This window comes from Callorhinus ursinus, unplaced genomic scaffold (genome assembly GCF_003265705.2).
Source record: "Callorhinus ursinus isolate GAN/ISIS: 27379988/994484 unplaced genomic scaffold, GSC_fseal_2.0 scaffold70, whole genome shotgun sequence".
In the NCBI taxonomy this organism is placed as follows: Eukaryota; Metazoa; Chordata; class Mammalia; order Carnivora; family Otariidae; genus Callorhinus; species Callorhinus ursinus.
In genome coordinates this window covers 597,067-620,939 of record NW_027397132.1, presented here as the reverse complement: position 1 = coordinate 620,939, position 23,873 = coordinate 597,067, and the positions used below count along the sequence as shown (strand labels likewise).

Sequence of the window (23,873 nt, the reverse complement as noted above, 5' to 3'; positions counted from 1 at the left end):
TGCCTCTGGCAAGCACCAGTCTGTTCTCTATGAGATTTTTGTATGAGTGAGATCATATGGTATTTGTCTTTGTCTGACTTATTTCACTTAGCAAAATGCCCTCAAGATCCATCCACGTTGTTGCAAATGGCAAGATTTCTTTTTTTTTTTTTTATGGCTGAATAATACTCCATTGTATATATGCACACCACATCTTCGTTATCCATTTACCTGTTGATAGACACTTAGGTTGAATTGATAAGCATCTCATATTGCCGTTTAATTTTGAGATAAATCACTTTATCGTGAGCTAATGCTGCTTTGTATAGGGTATTCTAGTGTTGGTGATTTTTTCTCTCCAAGTGCTAGGTAGCCCGTGTTGTAGTAGACAGCACTACTCTGAGGAGGAGTGCCCACCGTGGCTCTAGCAGGTTCCACCAGCAGCCTGCTGTGAACCTCCCGAATCTCCACTTCGTACTGGCAGGGGCAGCCCTAGAGCCAAGAACTGGCCACCAGGGCTGATACCTCCATCTTGATGGCCCTTAGCACTCCGAGAGGAGTGGCTGCCACTACTCCAGGCATAGATCTTTAAACTGTGTCTCCTTTAGTTTGTGGACTCTTAGAAGCTCAGTCTCTCCCTCGAGTGTTGGGTTTTGGAAGCAGCTACCCAGGGGCAGCTGGGGCTCAGCTGGTCAAGCATCCGACTCTTGGTTTCGGCTCAGGTCTCCGCTCAGGTCATGATCCTCAGGGTTGAAAGACTGGCCTGCATCAGGCCCAGCGTCAGGCCCCGGCACTCAGCAGTGAGGCTTGTCCCCCTCGCTTTGTGCCACCACCCCCCCCCAACTCGTGCGGGCACGCACACTTTCTCTAAAAGACATAAAATCTTAAAAAGCAGATAGCCAGTATTGAAGGAGGAGGCACACTCTTTGCTGTAAAAGGGATAGTTTGATCCCTCCTATATGTGGGGTATCTACTCATTTCATTAACAAATGAGAATTTAAAATTGTCTTCTCTGTTGCTGAACACTAATCATGTAGTGATAGGATCTTTTCCTTCTGTAATTCTGTGTGAACTAAATTACCAACTCTAAGTGATTCTTCCCGCTTTTTCATGGGCACATACCAAATGGTCAGTAACTTGACTCAGAGGCTGGTTTGATGATTAGATTTTGGCTGTGACTTCTCAGAAGCTTCACACAGAAATAAGGTTTATTCCTTTCTGGGAATGAGTCCTATAAAACATTGTGCCAACAGGTTCTGCGCAGTGGCCCTGACAATATTCTTAATCTGAATGAGCAAGGCAGCTAGACAGCTCTCTTGCACTTTGAGGAATGACAGGCTGTAATTCCTTATTATCCCTTATAATCTTTTTTATTTTTGCTGTTTAAAGTTTGTACTTTGATTTTGCTTTCCACAATCCTAATAGGAGAGCAAAACAGTGACCTTTTCATAGTGTTGCTTTTTTTTTTTCTTTTCCATAGTGTCACTTAAAGAGAGGTCTGGTCCAGTTAGTCTGTTTGTTGTTTATTCTAGAACTCGAGATTATTTAAATAACTATGAACTTCCAGGAAACTAAGCAAAATTTTACTTGCAAAAATATAACAAGAAATTTGTAAGAGTTGTGTTTGTTGGATTTTCTGTAACCATTTGACCTTTTGGTTTTACCTATTTGTGTTTTGCTTTGCAGGATGTAGAGATCGATATTGAGCTGGCTCCTGGAGACCAGACCAGCACACCCAAAACCAAAGAGCTTTCTGAGAAGGACATTGGGAACCAGCTGCACATGTTAACCAACAGACACGACAAATTCCTTGATACTCTCCGGGAAGTGAAGGTCTGTGTACGGGTTCGGAGGGATGGTGGTTCTTCTTTCCCCTGAGTATGTTGACTCCTCAGGCAGGACTACTCCACAGCAGTGTGAGGTCATCTTCTACAAATTACAGTTAACTTTCTTTCCTTTCTCAGTTGACACCGTCATAGTTCTGTGAGACTCTGAAGTGGATATTCTATGCAAAGATTTGAGAAAGGATTTACAGTATCTTACGGGAAAAATAAGAAAAAGAAGTTAATTTTTCCACTGCTACCTGTTGAAAGAAATGGTAAAATGGTTTACCAAATACATGATGAGACTTGGCTGGATTATTTTTCAAATGCAGTAAAAAAGGAGAAAATGAGAATAGGTTCACATGGTAAACGAAATCCACCTCACTTTGCAGGGAGAGGTCCTCCACATGCATCTCTTTTGAGATATAGCCAGCTAGAAACTCCCGCTTTTACAAACTCTCAGGTTAATTACAGGTATAATCATTTTTAGTTAAAGACTAAGAGAATCCAGGGGCGCCTGGGTGGCTCAGTGGTTAAGCATCTGCCTTCGGCTCAGGTCATGATCCTGGGGGCATGGGATCGAGTCCCCTGTCGGGCTCCCTGCTAGGCAGGGAGTCTGCTTCTCCCTCTGCCTCTCTCCCTTCCCCCCTAATCATACTCTCTCTCTCAAAAAAAATCTTAAAAAAAAAAAAAAGTTAAGGCTCCATATACCAAGTTGCTTTTGAGGTGTATTACAAAGAAACAGTGATGATTCTGTTCATAGCATGAGCTAGGTGAAAAAAAGTAAAAACTAGTTATCACAGAGTTTCTGCGTTTAAACTTCTCTAGTGACCTATCCCGAATTTGTGCATTAAATTAACCTTTGAATTTTTTTTTTTTTTAAGATTTTATTTATCTGACAGAGACACAGCGAGAGAGGGAACACAAGCGGGGAGTGGGAGAGGGAGAAGCAGGCTTCCCACGGAGCAGGGAGCCCAATGCGGGGCTCAATCCCAGGACCCTGGGATCATGACCTGAGCCAAAGGCAGACACCCAATGACTGAGCCACCCAGGTGCCCCAAGATTTTATTCATTTATTTGACAGAGAGAGAGAGATAGCGAGAGAGGGAACACAAGCAAGGGGGGGTGGGAGAGGGAGAAGCAGGCTTTCCGCTGAGCAGGGAGCCCGATGCGGGGCTCGACCCCAGGACCCTGGGATCATGACCTGAGCCGAAGGCAGATGCTTAACGACTGAGCCACCCAGGCGCCCCAGCCTTTGAACTTTTATCTGAGTGATAGTTGTGGCAGTTAATATGTGGAGAAACATAAAACATTTGGTCTTCTGGTGCACGGAACAGGAAGCAGAGCATTCTTACATGTAGATGTAAGGTTCTCTAGTTCACAGACTGAAGACCTTACTAGGCCCGTCTCTCCTGTCATCACTGCCAGAAGGTGGCATGGTGGATCAGTGCCCCCAAACCTAAAGGTCTTTCTTGGCTAACAGTTATCAGGATAAGTCACCATGTAGATACTGACTTACTGGTTCCCTTGGCATAAGTTTGATGATCAGCTTGTTGTGGAAGATCAGTCAGAGTACATTTTAGCAGTGCTAGGTAACTGAATGAAACAGACAAGAGTAGCCAGCCCTCATGGGGCTTGTGTTCTAGTGAGGGCAAGTAATAAACGGAAAGCAGTAAAATCAGTATGTATGTGTTAGGTGGTGAGCGCTCTGGAGAACAGTAAAGCAGCCAGGAAGCTTAGGGAGTCAGAGGGAGTGGCGTTCGTGTATGTGTGTGTATGTATATATATATATGTATATGTGTGTGTGTGTATATATAATGTATATATATATTTTTTTCTTGATGGTCCAATCCCATGTAAACATTTTTTTATTTAAATTCAATTAATTAACATACAGGGTATTATTGGTTTCAGAGGTAGAGGTCAGTGATTCATCAGTCTTATATAACACCCAGTGCTCATTACATCACGTGCCCTCCTTACTGTCCATCACCCAGTGACCCCATCCCTCCCCCGCCGCCCCTCCAACAACCCTGTTTGTTTCCTATGATTAAGAGTCTCTTAATGGTTTGTCTCTCTCTCTGATAAGAGTCTCTTAATGGTTTGTCTCCCTCTCTGGTTTTGTCTTGTTTTATTTTTTCCTCTCTTCCCCTATGACCCTCTGTTTTGTTTCTTAAATTCCACATGTGAGTGAGATCATATGATAACTGTCTTTCTCTGATTGACTTACTTCGCTGAGCATAATACCCTCTAGTTCCGTCCACATCATTGCAAATGGCAAGAGTGTTCCTGTTACTATATCATGTGTTTATGGAAGCTATTTTTTATAGAGCAAAGTAGGGTTAAAGTCCCTGCATTTATAGGTCAGTTCAACCCTGACATTTTCATTCCCGAAGCTCCTCTACCTGTGAAGTGGGCGCCTCCAGATTATTTGTTTCTAAGTCTAGAGGGACTAGGGGGCATCTGAACAGGTCCTTCACGAAACCAGGCACTCCTGCTCTCGTTTCTGCTGTGGGCGTCTTGTCCCAGAATTGACTGTCTTACTCTCTGTGGGAGATCTGTTGAAGCCATTGTCCCCTCCCTGCGTCCCTGGCGCTGCAGGGCCACACAGCATCCACAACCCTTCTTCACGTCTCCCTGTGCTCATGTGTGAATGAGAATGAGCCAGGAACCTGTAGAATCCTCCACCTTCGCTTGAGATGAGCATTTTTATCAGCAGGTCTGTGATCACGTGTGGCCCAGCAGTGCTCTGGCCTCTGCTAAATGACCCAGGGCTGGGGGACCGCTGACACACTGGCCGGGGAGGATGGAGCAGCCATGTCAGGTCATCCAGGGTCACAGGGCGGCCTGAGTGCCATCCGGGAGTGTCCTTCACTTAAGCGTTTCCCCCATTTTCCTTGAAATATTTATATCTTTGCTTTCTGCATTTTTGGTAGACGTGGACGTGAGGGTGACTTCCTTTCTTGGGTTTGCTGTCAGAGAAAGGAAAGCATAATCATGACTCATCCATCACTGAAGCTCCGTCTCCTTGGGGATGCGGCCCCGTTGGCCCGGCGGCTTCAAGCTGGCTAGAAACCTGCCGGTTCATAAGGAATCTTGGCAGCTAATTCAGACTTTCAAAAACAGCAAAGCTGTGGACGGTCAGAGGCATCTGTGGATTTGGTTCACTTTTGGGGCCCTTTGTTTCCGACCCTGGCCCCTTGCGCAGGGTGTCCCATTCCAGCCAGGCCGCTCCCTGTCCACCTCTCCCCCGCCCTCAGCTGCCGAGATGCTGAATTCTCAGTTCTTGATTTGTTCTTCAGAATTGTACTTTTTGGCCAGTAACTTACCTCCTGTGCGCATGCTCCTCCTCCTTCCTCTTTCACGTTTCCAGCGGCCTCGGTTTTGAGGGCATGTCTGTGCCCCTCGTTTGCACGTCCGCATCAGCATCACGTTCCTACCTCTCAGACTTGGTTAGAAAATGCCCTTGAAAGTTAAAAAATGCAGGCATGCCTGTGGGTTCCTGATGCTCAGAATCTGTGTTTTTGCTCTGACCTGACACTTGCTCTGCCTTTGAAAGTTTGAAAGTGGAGGAGCGTGTGATGAAGCACGAGACCAGAGCGTCCACGTGGCTCCATGAATCTCTCTTTTTTCTGTAGACGGGAGCCCTGCTCAGCGCCTTTGTCCAGCTGTGTCACATTTCCACAACGCTGGCAGAGAAGACATGGGTCCAGCTTTTTCCCAGATTGTGGAAAATTCTGTCTGACAGACAGCAGCACGTGAGTATATGTTTTAAAGCCAGTCTTGGAAAACGTAGTTTTAGGTGTTGATAAAGATCTGTGGAAGAAAACCATCTTAAATGTCACAGGATGAGGGAACTAACTGCTCACTGTGGTCTAAGAGTGAATTCTCCAAAATAACTGTCAGAGGCTGCGTGAGAGTGAGGCCGTGGAGATTTTTGAGTGGAGACCTGTTGGTGATGCACTCTTGGGTTTCAGGCGCTGGCCGGTGAGATCAGCCCGTTCCTGTGCAGCGGCAGCCACCAGGTGCAGCGGGACTGTCAGCCCAGTGCACTCAACTGCTTCGTGGAGGCCATGTCCCAGTGCGTGCCCCCGATTCCCATCCGACCCTGCGTGCTCAAGTACTTGGGGAAGACGCACAACCTTTGGTTCCGCTCCACGTTAATGCTGGAGCACCAGGCTTTTGAGAAAGGTCTGAGCCTGCAGATTAAGCCAAAGCAAACGACGGAATTTTATGAGCAGGAGAGCATAACTCCGCCTCAGCAGGTGAGGCCTGCCTCATCTTCCGGGTCCTGTCGCCTTTGCCAGTGACCTTCCCGTTTCAGTAAACCTTAGAGTGATTTTAAATGACAGCTTGGTGAAGTTGCCTTATTGTCATGAGCACTCAAGAAACCACACTCTGTTTTCAGGAGATACTGGATTCCCTGGCTGAACTGTACTCTTTGTTACAAGAGGAAGATATGTGGGCTGGCTTGTGGCAGAAGCGTTGCAAGTATTCAGAGACGGCGACGGCCATTGCTTATGAACAGCATGGATTCTTCGAGCAGGTAGCCAGCGTCCTGTGTCCAGTGACATGGCCGGGCCGCATGGCTGAGGAGAGGTCATTTCTAATGATCTCAAGTCAAAGTTCACGTTAAATTAGTTCACTGGTTTATTTCAAGCATTTATCCTACATAGAAAGGACCTTTGATTGAAGTCTTAGTTTAAGAGAAACCTACACACGTGACACGAACATTTCCGAAACTCAGTCCTAAAGCCTTTACTGTTAGTTGCTAATGTGGACGCTTTTTATCTGCAGTCAGTGGTGCTGTTGGAAATGGCAGATAGATTGTAGTTAGTGTTTAAACTGTAATCCTCATGTTTGTCCTGTCATTGATGTGTGGCCCCTTGTCCCAGGAAACGGTTCTCAGCCCCTCAGTGTAGGGCACTGAGCCACAGAAACTCTAGAAGCACAGTGTCCTCGCTGAAGGATGGAGAGATGCATCCCAGGGCTAGGCAGTCTCCACTGTCCATTGTCGGGGGGGGGGGGGCGGTGACGTGCCACCTCTGTTCCCTGTGTGTGCGGAGCCTTGGGCCAGTGATCTTCTAGAGAAGAGCGTAGGGCACCCCCAAGCCTGAGATCCAGCTTGCCCTAAATAATCAAGAGCATTATTGACTTCTTCAGGCACAAGAATCTTACGAAAAGGCAATGGACAAAGCCAAGAAGGAGCATGAGAGGAGTAACGCCTCCCCTGCTATTTTCCCAGAGTACCAGCTGTGGGAGGACCACTGGATTCGGTATGCCACAGTGCTTGATGTATTCAGGAGTCTGTTAGGGAACTGGTAAAAAAAAAAAAAAAGTCTTTGAAATTTTCTTGTAATGAGTGCTTTTAAAAGGGAACTTTGCTACTTTCTTTACGGCCTTATAAAAAGAACCACCTCAGAACAGCATTCGGTCCATGAGTAATTAAAAGCATCCATTGGAGAAACAAGAAATGATCTCTGCCTCCCACTGGCTCTGGTGCTTTGGGCTCTCTGTGGTGGGCAGCCCTCGGTGTCCAGGGGGACACTTTATTTCAGACAGCAGGGTTGCTCTCTGCAGTGGGGCACCTTGGGAACCCACCCTTTGCCCTGTGGGGGGAAAGAATTTTTTTGCAATAAACAAAGTCTATCCCTTGCCCTTTCTGAATCTGTGAGTGTGTTGGTAACTGAACTTTTGCTCTTGAATCCCTGCTCTTCCAGGTGCTCTAAGGAGTTGAACCAGTGGGAAGCCTTGACGGAATATGGCCAGTCCAAAGGTCACATCAACCCTTACCTGGTCCTGGAGTGTGCTTGGCGGGTATCCAACTGGACTGCCATGAAGGAGGCATTGGTGCAGGTGAGACCACCCTCCCACCTCCGGGTGACTGTCCCAGGCTCAGATTGTGTGGATCTCCAGAGAGTTCTCTTCACTTAGAACAAGCTAGGCATTCTGGCAGATGAGCGATAGCTCTTGGGAAGCGAGCATTATCTCTGGTTCTCTAACACCTTTCCCAGGTGTATTCAGTTTGGGAGTTAGATGCAGCATTAGTTCATTGTGGCAGGTCCGGTGCAGAAGGGCTACTGGAGATGAGCGCGGCGTGGGTGAACCCTGCGCCGGGCCTGGTGGGTTAGTTGCTGCTGTCGGCAGAAGTCTGCCGAATGAAGCCGTGTTCTCTTCCGAGCATGTTTGTGGTGGAAGTGAAGGCAGAATGGTATCAGTGAGGCTGAGTCATGCACTGGGTTGAGCTCCACATTTTTTTTAATTAAACTCCATCCAGAAGAATTCGGTGCTCAGCGGGAGAGTGGGCACAGAGGCCCCATTCCCTTCCTCCCACTGGGGGGATCCAAAAGCCACAGTAAGGGACAGCGCAGCTCTGTGTCCTCTGAGCCCCACGACACGTTATTACTTTGGCCTTAGACGGTCTTCAGATGCGGCCGTTCTTGCTGCTCTTTATCGTTCCCTGCATCTGGGCCCTTCGCTCGTATTCTCCCTCGGCCCCTTTCCCTGCTTCTGCTCCTCGTCTCTCCACCTTTTGTGTGTGGTGTTTGTGGTTGGGCTTGAGGTGGAGGAAGTGCCACCTTCTTCTCACCTGCTCTTCTGCCCAGCCCGGCTTCGTTAACACTCACACAAGTGATTTTCCTTTCTCCTTGTAATTCGGAGACTGCAAAGCACGCTAAGATTATAGAGCTTACTGTCTTTGGAAGGATGAACCTGAGATTTTAACCTGTACTGTGGCTACTGTGTTTATGTTGTTACTGATGTTGCTTTTTAACGTGGAAGATTGTAGAACTGAGATCGTGAGCCACAGAGGGCGGAGACAACCCAGGGCTTGACTTTGGGCTTGGGATCTGGAAATTGCTCGTCTGATGCAGGGACTTTACTCCAGAGATAACCAGTCACTTGTATCAGTAAAATGTGTATTGTTTCTGACAAAACACATTTACAATGGATTCTTTCCTTGCTCTGATAGATGTTCTGCTGAGTAAATATTTATAGTTCACTCTGCTGTTTCCTTTCTTCTCCCTTCCCGGGGTTTCTCTTAGCTGGATGCGGGCAGCACCATGCTGTCCATGGGTCTGAGAAGTAAGTTTCTTCTTTCAGAAACCCTTAATAATTTTCTAAAAATTATAAGCCCCTTACTAATTAGAAAAACTCAAAGTATACGAATAAACATTCTGGGTAGTCTGTAGTAAATTCACATAGTCTTGGTCCAAGTAGATGGTCCAAAATTATTTACTCATTTACTGATATTTCAAGAAAAAAAAAGCCACTCAAATTACTTCTGTTTTTGTTCCTGTGCATTATGATTTCAGGGCTGCTTGCAGAAGTATGGTTTTCTTGGTTTGACTTAATTGATGGGGTAACTTGTTTCGGGGGTGGGAAACAAGAAATGCCTTTGTTCTCAGTGTTACGGAGGATAGATGTGATTGACAAAAGCCCAGCTTGAATAGTGTTTAAGCCCAGAAAACGTGCGATTGGTGTGATTTTAGCGGATCGTGTTGGAAGCAGATGTTTTGACAAGTTTGTCTTCCTAAATTTCTTCATCGTTGGGTTATTGAGATCTAAGAGAGGCCATGAACGTGAATGTGCTTTAAAGAAGTAAGATGTCAAAAAAACAAGGCAGAGAGTTACATAAATGCAGATGGCATCATCATCATCATCATTATACCGATCATCAGTGCATCAATACAGATCATACGTCAATACATCATACATCAATACAGATAGTATTTTGGCACTAAAGTGTGTATATTTTTATTATTGCCCAAAGATGTTTCAGAATGAATGTTATGTTGATCTTGTTACAGCAAGTCCTGTCAAATACCTTCAACAGAGGTATCCTTTCTTCTCATACACAAAGAGATTATCTTTGAAAAGACCTTAATTTTTATCATTTATGTTTTTAAATGCTCTGTATAAGATCGGTAAAATGAGACCAGTTCTAATGCTTCCTTTAGAGGGTGGTGGACAGACAGCTTTCAACGGTAGAAGGGGGAGCACAGGGAGCCTTTATGTGGCTCTGAGCCACATGGGCGCGGTGGGGGTGGTGGGGGCAGGGTTAGAGCCGAGGAGAGAAAATCTGACAGTTCCAGGCTCAGTGTACTTCACGAGAGAGCTGACAACCAGAACGTGAGAAGAAATCTGGGCGAAATTCTATAGTAGGTGACAGAGTGCGGCTTTGAATGACAGTCAGATTTATGAATGTTCTTTCATATTCTTATCAGCCGGAATCGTTGCCTTTTGCTTCCTTGTATAATGTGGAACAAGTTAGATTGATTTCCCAGGATAACAGTATGAATTGGAAACAATTCAAAATTATATTTATCAGAGTGGAGACGAATATATATTTAATACTTTGGAAATTTGCTGGCTGACTTTGTAGCCGAGGGGTGACCATTAATCTGGTTTGTCACATCAGTGTTGATCGGTTTCCCTCCTTTCTGGAACTGCTGATGACTTAAGGCAAAGAACCTGTAGAGGCTGACTATTCACTAGTATTCGGAAAAGGAGAGTATCCAGAAAATGCAATCTGAATGTTTGTCTTCTCCAAAGAAAATAAGTATCTATTCATAGTTTAATTTATCGCTTTGCATGATTGGCTACAAAAAAATTGGCTTGCATTTTTGACCCTTCGTACTGAGCAGTTTGCCCATTGCTTCCATGTAATGTTCTTTCACCACCAGGTGGAAGTAAGTTGTCCCAAAGAGATGGCGTGGAAAGTCAACATGTACCGTGGATACCTGGCCATCTGCCATCCTGAGGAGCAGCAGCTCAGCTTCATCGAGCGCCTGGTTGAAATGGCCAGCAGTTTGGCCATCCGCGAGTGGCGGCGGCTGCCCCATGTGGTGTCCCACGTGCACACGCCTCTTCTCCAGGTGGGCGTGGCGCGCATACCCAGCCGTCCTGGGGGCCCCTCCCAGCAGCACGCCCCCCATCCAGGCTGAGGTCCGTAATCCGAGCTGGACGGCAGGGAGGAAAATCCTTCCACTTCTCTTGTCTCTAATTTAAGCTCGTCCTCAGTGGAAGGAAGGCCAGAGTCAAAATACAGAGGAATAAAATGTTCTCAGTTTTGGAGCTTCCATGGGATTTAAATGACAGATGACATCTTAGGAGTGATTTTGATGATTCTCATTTTTGCTCCAGGCTTTTCTTTAACGGCCACTATCCCCCATCAGTGTGATGCCATGGTGCATCTCCTCCTCGCTGGATCATCTGCACAGTTTCTGACAGCTTGTTCCAGCCACACAGGCCACCATTCACTTGCTTGGCTCTCCCACAGTCCCGCACACATGCTGCTTCTCTCCACAGAACGTACTTCTTCCCACCCCTCTGCCTGACCTTGAGGCTCTATACAAGCAGGAAGTGAAGGCTAAGGCAGAACTGTCAAATGCAGATCGCAGTAGGCACACAGCCCTCAGCAAAGGCTGAGCAACTTAGTGGTTCTGGTCTTTAGGGACATCTTTGGCTAACTGGTTGACCCCTAAGCCACCTGAGCAAAGATGTTGGTGTTTGCATTCTGCGGATAATAGAGACTTGATAGACTCAGTGTACCAACATACTCAGAGTGGGGGTCCCAGAGGTAGTGGAGCCAGAAAAGGGGGCAAAAGGAATATTTGAGAAATAATGGCTGAAAACGGCCCAAATTTGGTAAGTCAATTTCATTTACCAGGCAGATACACAAATGAGCTTATAAGCATGGGAAAAACTGCTCACCATCATCAGTCATTAGGGAAATGCAGATCAAAACCACAGTGAGGTACCACCTCACACGCACTACACTCAGAATAAAAACAATAACGAGTGTTGGTAAGGATGGGGGCGAAATTGGAGCCCACGTATACTGCTGGTGGGATTGTAAAATAGACTGGAGACAATGTGACAGTTCCTCAAAATACTAAGTACAGAGTTCCTAGATGACAGCGGTTTCGATCCTACACACACACACACACACACACACACACACACACACACACGCACACCCATGTTCACCCGTAGCGATATCCATAATGGCCAAAATGTGGAAACTGCCCAAATGACCGTCAGCTGATGAGTAAATAAAAAGTGGCAGACCCAGGCAGCGGACTGTTGTTCAATAAAAAGGAACGTGTACTGAGCCCTGTCAACAGCGTGGTGAACCTTAGCAACGCTCTGAGTGGAGAAGTGTCCATCTCTGAGGAGTGTCCAGGATGGGGAAAGGCACAGAGACACAACTCGGATCAGTGGTTGCCACCCGCTGGGGGAGGGAGTATGGGGGAGGCTGCTGACGGGTCCGGGGCCGCTTTTTGGGTTGAGATAGGCATTCCATACGTAGGTGGTAGTGAGGGTTCTACATTTCTAGGAACGTGTTAAAAACTACTGAATTGCACACTTTACAGAGTGATTTTGGTGATGTTTTAATTGTATCTCAGTAAAGCTGGTATAAAACAGGTACCACACTGCTGTGCTTTCAGTAGGCTTTCAGCGGGAGGGAGGTTTCCGAAGACAGGGTAACGAACTGAACTTGAGGTGCAGATGGAAAGCAGAGGCCCTTGCAGGGAGTATCTACAGTTAAGATCAGTCAGCAAGATAGCAAGTACTGAATCTAGGTGCTGTGCTCGGGAGATTCTGACAAGTTCAAAACAATGATTCTGCCCCAGAGGAGCGCCTTGCTGGAGAGAGGAGAGCCATAAGAAGCAAACTTCCACACCAGAGGGAGACTGTGATTCAGTGCCTTGCAGTAGGACAGAGAGGGCACCCAGGATTTAGAGAAGGGAGGAATCCCCATGGCGGGGAGTGGGACCTCACGGGTGGAACTTGGATGGGCTCAGAATCATGGCCAGGGCGTTTGGAGCCAGCAGTGCGTCTGGGCTGTGAAAGGTAGACAGCTCAGGAGGGACGTGATGGAAAACCTATGTGCCAGCCCAAAGGGATGGCGCGAACCATGTTTTGAGATGCTTAGTGTGGCCACGGTGTTGGAGTGTTGCTGAAAGGAGAGCCTGAGGGCAGGCGGGCCAGGCCAGGCCGTTCTGATCTGAGCCCACGGTAGGAGAGCCCAACTTAGGTGGTGGCAAAAGGAATGAGAAGGAGTTTGGGGGGCTCTCCGTTCACAGGGTGTGCTGCCTGCACCACTGTCCTCCCTCTCCTACTTTGCAGTAAGCCACAGAGCTGAACTTTTAAAAGTGGGGGGATCAGGGGAGCAGAGTTTGGGGTGAAGAGTAAATGAAATGTGGAAGTGAGGCGTCTATGTAAGCGAGAGTGCTTCCTTTGGGAAGTGAGTCGGGAGACCTTTACAGTCCTCAGCTTGCTGAGGGACTCTGGTTTATTTTCCTCACTGGCGCTCACTGTGGGATCCCTTGTGCTGGTCCCGTTCAGGCAGCCCAGCAGATCATCGAACTTCAGGAAGCTGCACAAATCAACGCCGGCTTACAGCCCACCAACCTGGGCAGGAACAACAGCCTGCACGACATGAAGACAGTGGTGAAGACGTGGAGGAACAGGCTGCCCATTGTGTCTGACGACTTGTCCCACTGGAGCAGCGTCTTCATGTGGAGGCAGCATCATTACCAGGGTAAACCTACCTGGTCCGGCATGCATTCATCATGTAATTTTCCAGACACCCCACTGTTCTGGTTTCATGTCTTGGTTTTGTTGTGTTGTTTTTTTTTTTTTCCTTCTACCAGATGTTCTAATTTCTGGCGGGGTTGGTAGGTGTGGTGGTTGGTCTGGCAAGGGGAGAGGGGAAGGCGGTGGAAGATGGGGAGATTCCCTCCACCCGTTAGCACTCTTCCCGCCAGAACAGAGCGGGCGCTAGGGGCGCAGGCCGGTGGGGTCTGAGCTGCGGGCTACGGTGCTCGTTGTGAAGGGCCGCCCGAGGAAGAGCTGCTTGAAGGTGGCCGCGTGGAGCCTTCTCCGGCTTTCCGGGTCCTCCTTGTTCAACCCACCAGCACCCCTTAGAGCCACATTCCTGATTTAGTTATAGCCACGACGGTAACGATCCGCTCAGTAGTCCGTGCTTCTTAACCTCTGACTTTCGTATCAGGTATCTCCCTTGTGTAAAACCCAAGGAAAAGTGATGAGGGTTTATCTCAGAGCTTTCTGTGTTCATAAGCCATGTTGTGCGTGTTTCTCATTTTTTATTTCAGCCTTACTGTGGAACGCTTTGAGAGATGTTTGGCGTGGCCTGATGGTCCTTTTCTTTGCTCTCTCTAGCTATCGTAACTGCCTATGAAAACAGTTCCCAGCACGACCCAAGCTCAAACAACGCCATGCTTGGGGTCCATGCGTCCGCGTCGGCGATCATCCAGTACGGGAAGATCGCCCGCAAACAAGGGCTGGTCAACGTGGCTCTGGACATACTAAGCCGCATTCATACGATCCCAACCGTGCCCATCGTGGACTGCTTCCAGAAGATTCGGCAGCAAGTCAAATGCTACCTCCAGCTGGCAGGAGTCATGGGGAAAAACGAATGTATGCAGGTAGAGTGAGCACGGGGGCCGGCGGCCGCCTCTCTGCTGGGAGGTCCGGCAGAGCACGGGTGCCCCGTGGAGACTCCTGTGCAGGGAGTGGGGAAGGAGGGTCAGAGCTTCCCAGAAACATGGCGTTGTTCGTGGGAGGCAGTCCCTTCACCACCAGAAAGGGAGAGGAAACCACTTTGAGTGTTTGTACATTTTACCGTCTCTGTTCTATACCGTCTTTGGTTGACATATTTAAGGAAAGAAAATGAAAAACTGTGAGTTATGAGGATGTAGAGTAGATTTCAATCATGTTCAGAGGACTAGTAACAAAAACAATGAAATGAACTAGACATAGAACGTTTCGGGAAAAGCAGTACCCTTAAGGTATCCAGGACTGAATGTGGCATTTAGTGATTCAGTTTACGCTTGTCAGTCAAGAACTGTTCGTGGTAGGCGAGGTCAGCCGTCAACTTCAAGTGCACTTGTCAGTGACCTTTAGGGCTTACTGCCTAGATAAATATTGTAATGCAGTTTTAACACCATTGTCTAGGAATTTCAAGAATTTTTTCCCCTACTTTTTTTTTTTTTTTTTTAAAACAGGGTCTTGAAGTGATTGAATCTACAAACTTGAAATACTTTACAAAAGAGATGACAGCTGAATTTTACGCACTGAAGGGAATGTTCTTGGCTCAGATCAACAAGTACGTATGTTATACAGAAGGAGAAAAGTTCATCAGACTATTTTAATAGTTATTTACAACTCGAAGTCAGTGTGAAGCTCCAGCCCAAGGTCGGTATGATTTGGTGATGGTTGTCGGGTGTGATACTTGAGGTACTCTGTCTCTGTGAAGATAGTAACTTACAGCAGGTGGATAAGCCAGTCTGCTGGGTAGGACTTAAAAACGCTTTTTTTTAAAAATGAGTTGCTTTTGAACACAGGACTGCTGATGGCATAGATTCATTTCTCCCTTTTCGCAGCATGATATTTTGGACCAGAGTTGATTTGATTCCTTTTACGGAGATAGTTCCTGTTTTAGAGCAGGGCGTCAGGCTGTGGCCTGCAGACAAAATCCGGCCAGCGTCTGGTCTCTGGGAACAAGCCCACCCCCGCTGACGGGCTTTATGGCGGCTTTCACACGACAGCCACAGAGTTGAGTAGTTGTGACAGAAATTGTCCGGCCCACAAAGCCTAAGCCCGTTTACTGTCTATGTCTAGCCCCTTCAGAATAAGGTCACAAAACCCTGTTTTAGAGAAATGAACATCAGGTGAAATTTTGTAAAAAGTATACAAATGAGATGTGCTTACAAGATGCTGCTCGTTGCCATATGTGGAGCTGTAAAGCCCACTTTCCACATTTTCAATAAAAGGGGTTGCGTTTTTAGCTTATTTTAAATAAGGAAGTGATTTTGTCAAGATAAAAGTTTTTTTTTAACGGTTTAAATTCACATGACCTAAAACGCACCATTTGGAAGGGTACCCGTTCAGTGGGCTTTAGACATCCACAGTGTTGTACAAGCATCACTGGCTGCTCATTCTGAAACATTTCTGTCACCCCCAAGAGAAACCACGGACCTCTTAGCGGTTGCTCCCTATTTTCCCCTTCCTTTGTCCCCTGACAACCACTAATCATCTCTCTGTCTCTGTGATGTGCCTGTTCTGCACGTTTCGAATAAATGGAATCCTACAGTCTGTGGCCTTCTGTGCCTGGCTTTTTTCACTCGGGGTCGTCTGTTCTCAGGGTTGTCTGTGCTGTAGCAGGTGTCAGAACGTGGTACTCCGTGGTGTGCCTGTAGGTTTTATTTATCCACTCAACAATCAGTGAACATTTCGACTGTTTCCACGTGTGACTCCTGTGAGTAATGTTGCAGTGAATGTTCACGTACAGGGTTTTGTGGGAGCCTTGGGGGTGAAATTGCTGGGTCATGTGGTACTTATTTATCTTGTCGAGAAACTTCCAGATGGTTCTCCACAATGGTTATGGCGTTTTACGTTCCTGCCAGCAGAGTCTGTGGTTTCCAGCCTCTCTGTGTCTTTGCCAGCATTTGTTCCTTTCTATTTTTCGGACTGTAACTGTGTTCGTGAGGATGAAGTGGGGCCTCACGGGTTTTGATTGTCGTTTTCCTGGTGACTGGTGGTGCTGAGCATCTTTTCCATGCCATTTGCGAGTCTTCTTTTTTTTTTTTTTAATTTTTTTATTGTTATGTTAATCACCATATATTACATCATTAGTTTTTGATGCAGTGTTCCATGATTCATTGTTTGTTTTGTTGTTTTTTTTTTTAATTTTTTTTATTGTTATGTTAATCACCATATATTACATCATTAGTTTTTGATGCAGCCATTTGCGAGTCTTCTTGACAGCAACGTGTATTCAGTTATTTTGCCCATTCCTTAGTTGGACTATTTGGCTTTTTATCATCTGGCTCTAATTCTTAGACTTTTGGATGTGTCTCTGAGGTGTGTGATTGCAGACATTTTCACACTTTGTGCAGGCTGTCTTCTCAACTTTCTTGCCCGCGCCCTTAACGCACAAAGCTTCTCATTTTGAAGTTGGGTGTACGTATCTGTTTTCTTGGGCTGCTCGTACTTTTAGTGTCGTAGCTAAGACACCATCGCCTAATCCAGGGTCACAAGATGACTCCTCTGATTTCTTCAAAGAGTCTTACAGTCAGGCCTTCAACCGTTTTGAGTTAGTTTTTATATGTGGCAGGAGATAGTGGTCCAAATACATTCTCTTGCACGTGTATAGACTGTCCCACCACCGGTCATCGAAAAGACTTCTTTCCCCATAGAAGGGCCTTGGCAGCCTTTTGAAAAGTTAGCTGACCAGAAAAAATAAAGGTTTATTTCTGGACACTCAGCTCTGTTCCACTGATGTACGTCCATCCTTAATACTGGGACCAAACTGTATCGCTTACTGTTGCTTTACAGTAAGGTTTGAAATTGGGAAGTGCTCTTCAACTTTATCCTTTTTCAGGATTGTCTTGGCTGTTTGGAATCTCTGACGTTCCGCATGAGTTTTAGGTTATTCATTTCTGCAAAAGAGGCTATTGGAGTGATTGCATTGAATCTTGTAGGTTAATTTAGCAAGTATTGCCATCCTAACAAGATTAAATTTTCCAGTTCACGAACATAAGATGTTTGTTTATCTTTGTTTCATTTAACAGTGGTTTATATTTTTTGGTGTACAAGTCTTGCATTTCTTACGCTAAATATATTCTTAAATATTTTATTTTTCTTGATGTTATTATAAATTTTTTTTCCTAATTTTATTTCCAGATTCTCCATTGCTAAGGTACAGAAAATACAACTGAATTTTGTCTATTGCTCTTACATCTTCAACATTGCCAAATGTTTATTTGCTCTGTTTTATGTGTGTGTCTTCTGTAGGGTTTTCTGTATATAAAATTATGTCATCTGTAAGTAGAGATGGTTGTACATCTTCTTTCCACTCTGGATGCCTTTACTTTTTTTCTTGCCTAATTGCTCCTACCTAGGACTTCTGGTAGTAAGTTCAGTAGAGGTGGTGAAAGTTCTTGCCTTGTTCCTGATCGCAGAGGAAGACCTTTTAGTCCTTCACCATCGAATAAGATGTTACCTGTGGGCTTTTCTGTATGACCTTTATTATGTTAAGGTAGTTTCCTTCTGTACTTAGCTAGTTGAGTGTGTTTATCATGAGAGGGTGTTGGATTTCCTGCACCAACTGAGATGATCATGTTTTCCTTTTTCATTCTGCTAATATGATGCATCCCATGGGTTGATTTTTTTTTTTTTTATGTTGACCCACCAACCTTGCGTTGCTGTGATAAATCCCACTGGGTCGTAGTGTATAATCCTTTTCACGTGCTGTTGGATTTGGTTTGCGTTTATTTATAATCACAAGGGATATGAGTATCTAGTTCTCTTATGTCCTGTACATTGTTGGAAGATGTAAAACTCTCTCTCATTTGCAGATAGTAATGTGGTGCAGCCACTGTGGAAAATAGTTCATGAGCTCCTCAAAAAATTAAACACAGAATTCCCCTATGACCCAGGAATTCCCCTCTTAGGTATTATACCCAGAAGAATTGAAAACGGGTGTTCAAGCAGGTTCTTGCTCATGAATGTTTGTAGCAGCACCATCTGCAGTAGCCAAAATGTCAAAACCACCCAGATGAATGGATAAGCGAAACCTGGTTAGATACACAACGGAACAGTATCAGGCGTAAAAAGGAATGAGGTGCCGCCGCCTGCTACAGCACGGGTGAACCTCGAAAACAGGTCACATGATACAGGATTGCATTTCTGTGAGATACACAGATGAGGTCAGTCCGTCAGCCAGAAAGCAGGTTGGTGGTCCCCAGGGACTGCAGGCTGGGGGCGATGGAGAGTGACTGCTCCGTGGTACGGGGTTTTCTTTGGGGATGACAATAGAGTGTTTTGGCACCTGATAGAGTGGCAGTTGTATGACATTTTGAACGTACTAAATGCCACTGAATTATTCATTTTAAAGTGGTCGATTTTATGTTACGTGAAGCTCACCTAAAAAAAAAATTATGTTTTGATTTTGCCTCCTCACAGATCTGAGGAAGCAAACAAAGCATTTTCTGCAGCCGTGCAAATGCATGACGTGCTGGTGAAGGCATGGGCCATGTGGGGCGATTATCTGGAGAACATCTTCGTGAAGGAGCGGCAGCTACATCTGGGCGTGTCTGCCATTACTTGTTACCTGCACGCGTGCCGGCATCAGAATGAGAGCAAGTCAAGGAAATACTTAGCAAAGGTGAGACCCAAGGCCGTCTGGTGGCCTTCAGGTTTGCATGAGAAGCCAGCTTCTGCCCAATCCATGCTGGGGGTGAGGCATTATTTCATGCCTGCCCGGTCCGTTCCCGTCCGTCACTCTTCGCGGGATCTGTCACAGTTCCATTTGAAAGCTGAGAAAACGGAGGCCTGACATACTTGAGGTCCCAGGACTTTTAAGCAGCAAAACCGTGCCTGGAGTCAGTCCTGGGACTCAGTCGAGCATTCTCTGTGGGACCTCACCCTGGACAGAGATCCCTGCACACCGAAGAGGACGCTGCCAGGAGAACCCACCCGCCAGACACCTGGTAGATTCTCCCCTCTCACCTGCAGGGGAGGTGCCCACAGTCCCAGAGCTGCTCAGCGCTAGTCGCAGGTGACATGGGATCACAGGGTTTCTGCACACTCGCTGGCGTTCTTGTCCCCGGGTTGCCCCAGCGCAGCGCGGAGGGTGGGGCCGGCGGCTGACACGCACCTGCCCAGAGGTGACTGCTTAACACTGACATTCCTTCTTCGGTGTTGCTCCCTCTCTCGTGTCTCAGGAAACACATAAATAAAACCCAGAAGTCATCCCTGCAGAAAAGTTAGGAAAAAGTTGTTCTCCTTTTCTGTTTTGTCCCGTTAAAGGTTTAGATTTCTTAGAATTCCTTAGTGTCCAAATGTGGAATGAACATCAGCACCTAGTACTTAAAGCCGACTCCAGAAACACACCAGCTGTGATGACACAGAGAAGCTCCCTAAATATTTGACCCTGAATTTGCCTCCTTCTGGATGTAGTAGTTTCAGACATCCGTGGACACCAGGCCGCCAGCTTGTGGCCACCTCATTGCGGGGCGGTGTTCATCAGAGACTTTTAGCAGAGGTCCATTTGGTTTTGGGGAGGTCGTGAGTGTGAATTAGCAGGTTGGCAGGCCCTTGGGTCGCTAGGTTGGGTCGTTAGTGATTGGTGGTAATGCCTCATCTAGGTAAGAACTGTATTCACATTTGCGGTCTCATCTGTCTGTGAGACTTACACATTAAGTTTAGCAATATCGTTGGCCCTTTTTTACCCCTTTTCCCACATTGCCAGCAAGGATGTTCTATGTGCTGTTTTAATGTTGGGGAAAAGTCATTGACGGAGGGCCTCAGAATTTCCATTCACCTCTGGGATTTTCCTTCTGTCTTAGGTGCTGTGGCTTTTGAGCTTTGATGACGACAAAAACACTCTGGCCGATGCCGTTGACAAGTACTGCATCGGCGTGCCACCCATCCAGTGGCTGGCCTGGATCCCGCAGCTGCTCACCTGCCTGGTCGGCTCCGAGGGAAAGCTGCTCCTGAACCTTATTAGCCAGGTGGGAGCAACAGGGTCTCCTTGTTCACAAGAAAATTACGTCTTCATTTCACATGCAGGAAGCTGTACGCACTTAGACGTCACTTGATCTAAAGCACAATTAAAAGTGATTGGAATGAAATAATCCAAGGTTGGAAAGAAAATAATCCACTAGATCGTTACAGTATTAAAATGCCAGTTTCTTTGCTTGCGTATGTTGCCACATAAAGATGCAAGTAAAACAGGTATTCTCTTGAAATTGCTAGTGAATACTTTGAATTAGTGAAGTGTGTATGTGATTGATACTTTGTAGCTGATTTCCCCTCGTCAGGGCCTGAGCTCTTCAGAGCTTCCCTTTGGACCGAAGTCCTTGTAATCATAGCAGTTCTCACCCCTCAGCCCTCGTGCAGTTGTTCGGAGTGAAAGTTGTGTGCCTTGGGGATGGGGATGATTTCAGGTTGTCCCTCCGTGTGAGGAGCCTGATGAGTAGAGGAAGGACCCCGATGGTGGGAATTTGGAGGCAGTTCTGTGTCGCGTACAGTGCCTATGACCGTGTTTCTTATAAAGTCAGAGAGTCCTGTGACTGACTTCTCATGAATGGAGAGCGTCCTGACCGAGCATTTAGGAACATGCTGCTCATCATTCTGTCTGTCCAGCTTACTTTGCTCTTTACACGCGATGCGTCATCCACGTTGTACCCAGAAATGGTTTTCTTTTTCTCCTTGAGAGGCTGCAGCGATGTGCTGGGTACTGGCATTTGGCCTGGAGTTTGTCTGCTGGGATGTAGATTCAGTCTGTGTGGTAGAACCACCGTTCATCAGACATCTCTTTATGTTAGCCAGCTGCCTGTGGCCTGTGGCAGAGCTAGGTACCCCTCCTGTCGTCTTGTTATAGGTGCATTTGGAAGGGTCTCAGTAACATCAGAGTAGCTACTCAGGCCTTTGGAAGAAGCCGTAAAACCCCAGTTTGGTAAGGCTGGTGTTTCTTACCTTAAAATTTTCAGTATCCTCCTTGCTGCAGTTACATGAAGTTAGTAACGAACCTATTTGTTAGTTAGAATCGGTTTCTAGTTCCCAGTGAATGGCGCCCAATATAAAGACTGACGTGTCATTTTGTGTTTTCCCTTTACTTGCCTGAGTAAGATCCAGGGACCAGTGTGGTTTGTCCTCAGGTTTACCGAATTAAAGGCAGGTGTGGTTTCTCTGTCATTAACAGTCCCCCAGGCAGAACTGTGGGCGTGCACCGTGTTGATCTTTCTCAGATCTTTTAGGGGTAAACCAGGTATTTGACCTCCTGTTTAATCTGGGCTCGTGGATCAGCCCCGTCGTGCAGTATGTGCCTCCTTGGTTCACACGGAGACCCCAGCCCATTTACACATGGCGACAGTTACTTTCCATACAAATTGCCATCCTCCAGAAGCCCAGTGATGAGCAGCGCTCTTTACACCCCATGTCTCTGAGCAGGTTGGACGCGTGTATCCCCAGGCGGTCTACTTTCCCATCCGGACCCTCTACCTGACCCTGAAAATCGAGCAGCGGGAACGCTACAAGAGCGGTATGTCTCGGCTGGGGCCGGCTGGCCAGACCACAAGGGGCTCAGTCCGCGGGGGCGTCCCATGTCTGTCCTAAGCCTGTTTATGGTTAGCCAGTGAGAGAACACTGTGGGGCTGGGAGGCCAAGCCTGATCTCTGAAGCACGTCGATGGTTCTCCGTGGTTGTGATTTAATAGGGTGTTGGTTTACCTAAGTGATTTGGTCCATAAGTAGGAAAAATACATGAAATTTTTAGCCTGGGAAAATTATAAAGTTTAATAATGCATGCTGGTAAACAGTATAAATGTCATTTACTATGTGTGTCATTTAGTTTATAATGTCCTCAGCTGTCAAAAGAATCAGCATAGAGGGGCGCTTGGGTGGCTCAGTTGTTAAGCGTCTGCCTTCGGCTCAGGTCATGATCCCAGGGTCCTGGGATCGAGCCCCGCATCGGGCTCCCTGCTCAGAGGGAAGCCTGCTTCTCCCTCTCCTCCCACTCCCCCTGCTTGTGTTCCCTCTCTCGCTGTGTCTCTCTCTGTCTCAAATAAATAAAATCTTAAAAAAAAAAAAAAAAAAACAGCATAGAAATCAGCCTTACCAGATTCACTCAAATAGAAGAGTTTTAATCTGTCCTGAATAGTCCTTGTATGTAAGAAGTAACTTAGCAGTGGTTTCCGTTGCCCGCTACACATGGTACCTTGTAAATCGTTAAAGCACCGTCTGCTTCAGGCCATTTTTAACACCCAGATGTTCATGCTTTGAGGCCAGAGACTCTGTAAGAAGGTGACCTGATCCAGTGGGCGTGGTAACACCCCCTCTGAGGAGCTGGGCTGGTCAGGAGACTGCACGGCACGTTCCAGCTCTGGCCTCACGGGTCTACCTAGGTAGATGGGTGTTTGGGTCCTTTGAAAATTAAGGTGTTTTTATTCTGAGTGAGCCAGAGCTAGAGATATGGGCATTTGGGTTCTACAGCATATTTCTCATACCGCAGATGACTGTATTTTTCAAAAATACCTTTTTAACACACGATTGGGCTTTCCTAGATGAAAAAATGTAGAGCACTCATTAATTACTTTTAGATTCTCTGAGCTATCTGCAAGGAATGTATTGTGAAATATTTTTTCCAAACATTTAAAAAATGCTCAAGCTTACAGTAAAGTTAGAGGACAGTGCACACTCGCGCCCCCTCATCTCAGTTCACCATGTAGCACACGGCCCCGTTTGCACACTCGCTCTCTCTCGACGTGATGTTTTCTGCTTTTCACTGAAACGTCTGAGGCCAGGTCGTAGGCAGTCGCGCTCCGTGTGCCCGAGCCCCTCAGCGCACGTCTCCTTAGAGCCGGGGCGGCTCCCACAGTCCCTGGGGAACCGGTCTCGTGATGTGTTAACACGCCTGCAGGAACCAGCGTTCCTTTGGCCGATGGGTCCTCTAGAGCACCGAGCACTCGCATCGGGCCAGCTTTGCGCTGACATTGGCGTTGTGTGTGTTACTCTCAGATTCTGGACAGCAGCAGCCAAGTTCAGTGGGTAACCAGTCCCATTCTGCATCAGATCCAGGGCCCATAAGAGCAACAGCACCAATGTGGCGCTGCAGCCGAATCATGCACATGCAGCGAGAGCTCCACCCAACCCTTCTGTCTTCCCTGGAAGGCATCGTCGATCAGATGGTCTGGTTCAGAGAAAACTGGCACGAAGAGGTACGTGGAGGGAACCTGTCATCCGTGTGCTGTGGGCTGTCCCCCCTTCAGATTCACTGCCAGGTCATGTCTGTGTTCTGCGTTGTCAAATTGAACGGTGGAGTGAGCCGATAGCTGATGTCTGCGTATTAATGTCGCTTCAAATATTTGAAGCAGGATATGCCTGAAAAAGAAGATGAAATTGAGAAAGCTAGTTCTGGCCTTAACGTGCTTACTGTGCTCACGTCTGTGAGCTGTAATTAACTACCACCTAATACCAGTTAACCAGCAGCAGCCGTGGGTGTGAGCGGGGCCGTGGGTGTGAGCGGGGCCGTGGGTGT

The 23,873-nt window shown here is 46.8% G+C and overlaps 1 protein-coding gene across 11 annotated transcripts in view; it reads left to right on the top strand.

Moving 5' to 3' along the window:
* Positions 1 to 23,873, top strand: part of TRRAP (transformation/transcription domain associated protein) — a 113,433-nt gene that overhangs the window by 73,469 nt on the left and 16,091 nt on the right. For 6 of the 11 annotated variants that reach the window (XM_073886362.1, XM_073886363.1, XM_025863825.2 and 3 more), the window contains exons 51-64: positions 1,666 to 1,812; positions 5,441 to 5,560; positions 5,780 to 6,067; positions 6,211 to 6,348; positions 6,966 to 7,078; positions 7,523 to 7,658; positions 10,487 to 10,678; positions 13,155 to 13,383; positions 13,992 to 14,257; positions 14,837 to 14,937; positions 18,798 to 18,999; positions 20,183 to 20,347; positions 21,789 to 21,879; positions 23,354 to 23,553. In XM_073886362.1, coding sequence (XP_073742463.1) covers positions 1,666 to 1,812; positions 5,441 to 5,560; positions 5,780 to 6,067; positions 6,211 to 6,348; positions 6,966 to 7,078; positions 7,523 to 7,658; positions 10,487 to 10,678; positions 13,155 to 13,383; positions 13,992 to 14,257; positions 14,837 to 14,937; positions 18,798 to 18,999; positions 20,183 to 20,347; positions 21,789 to 21,879; positions 23,354 to 23,553 — 2,388 coding nt within the window. The remainder of the gene's footprint in view (positions 1 to 1,665; positions 1,813 to 5,440; positions 5,561 to 5,779; positions 6,068 to 6,210; positions 6,349 to 6,965; positions 7,079 to 7,522; positions 7,659 to 10,486; positions 10,679 to 13,154; positions 13,384 to 13,991; positions 14,258 to 14,836; positions 14,938 to 18,797; positions 19,000 to 20,182; positions 20,348 to 21,788; positions 21,880 to 23,353; positions 23,554 to 23,873) is intronic. The other 5 variants (XM_025863829.2, XM_025863828.2, XM_073886364.1 and 2 more) reach the window with 3 other exon arrangements.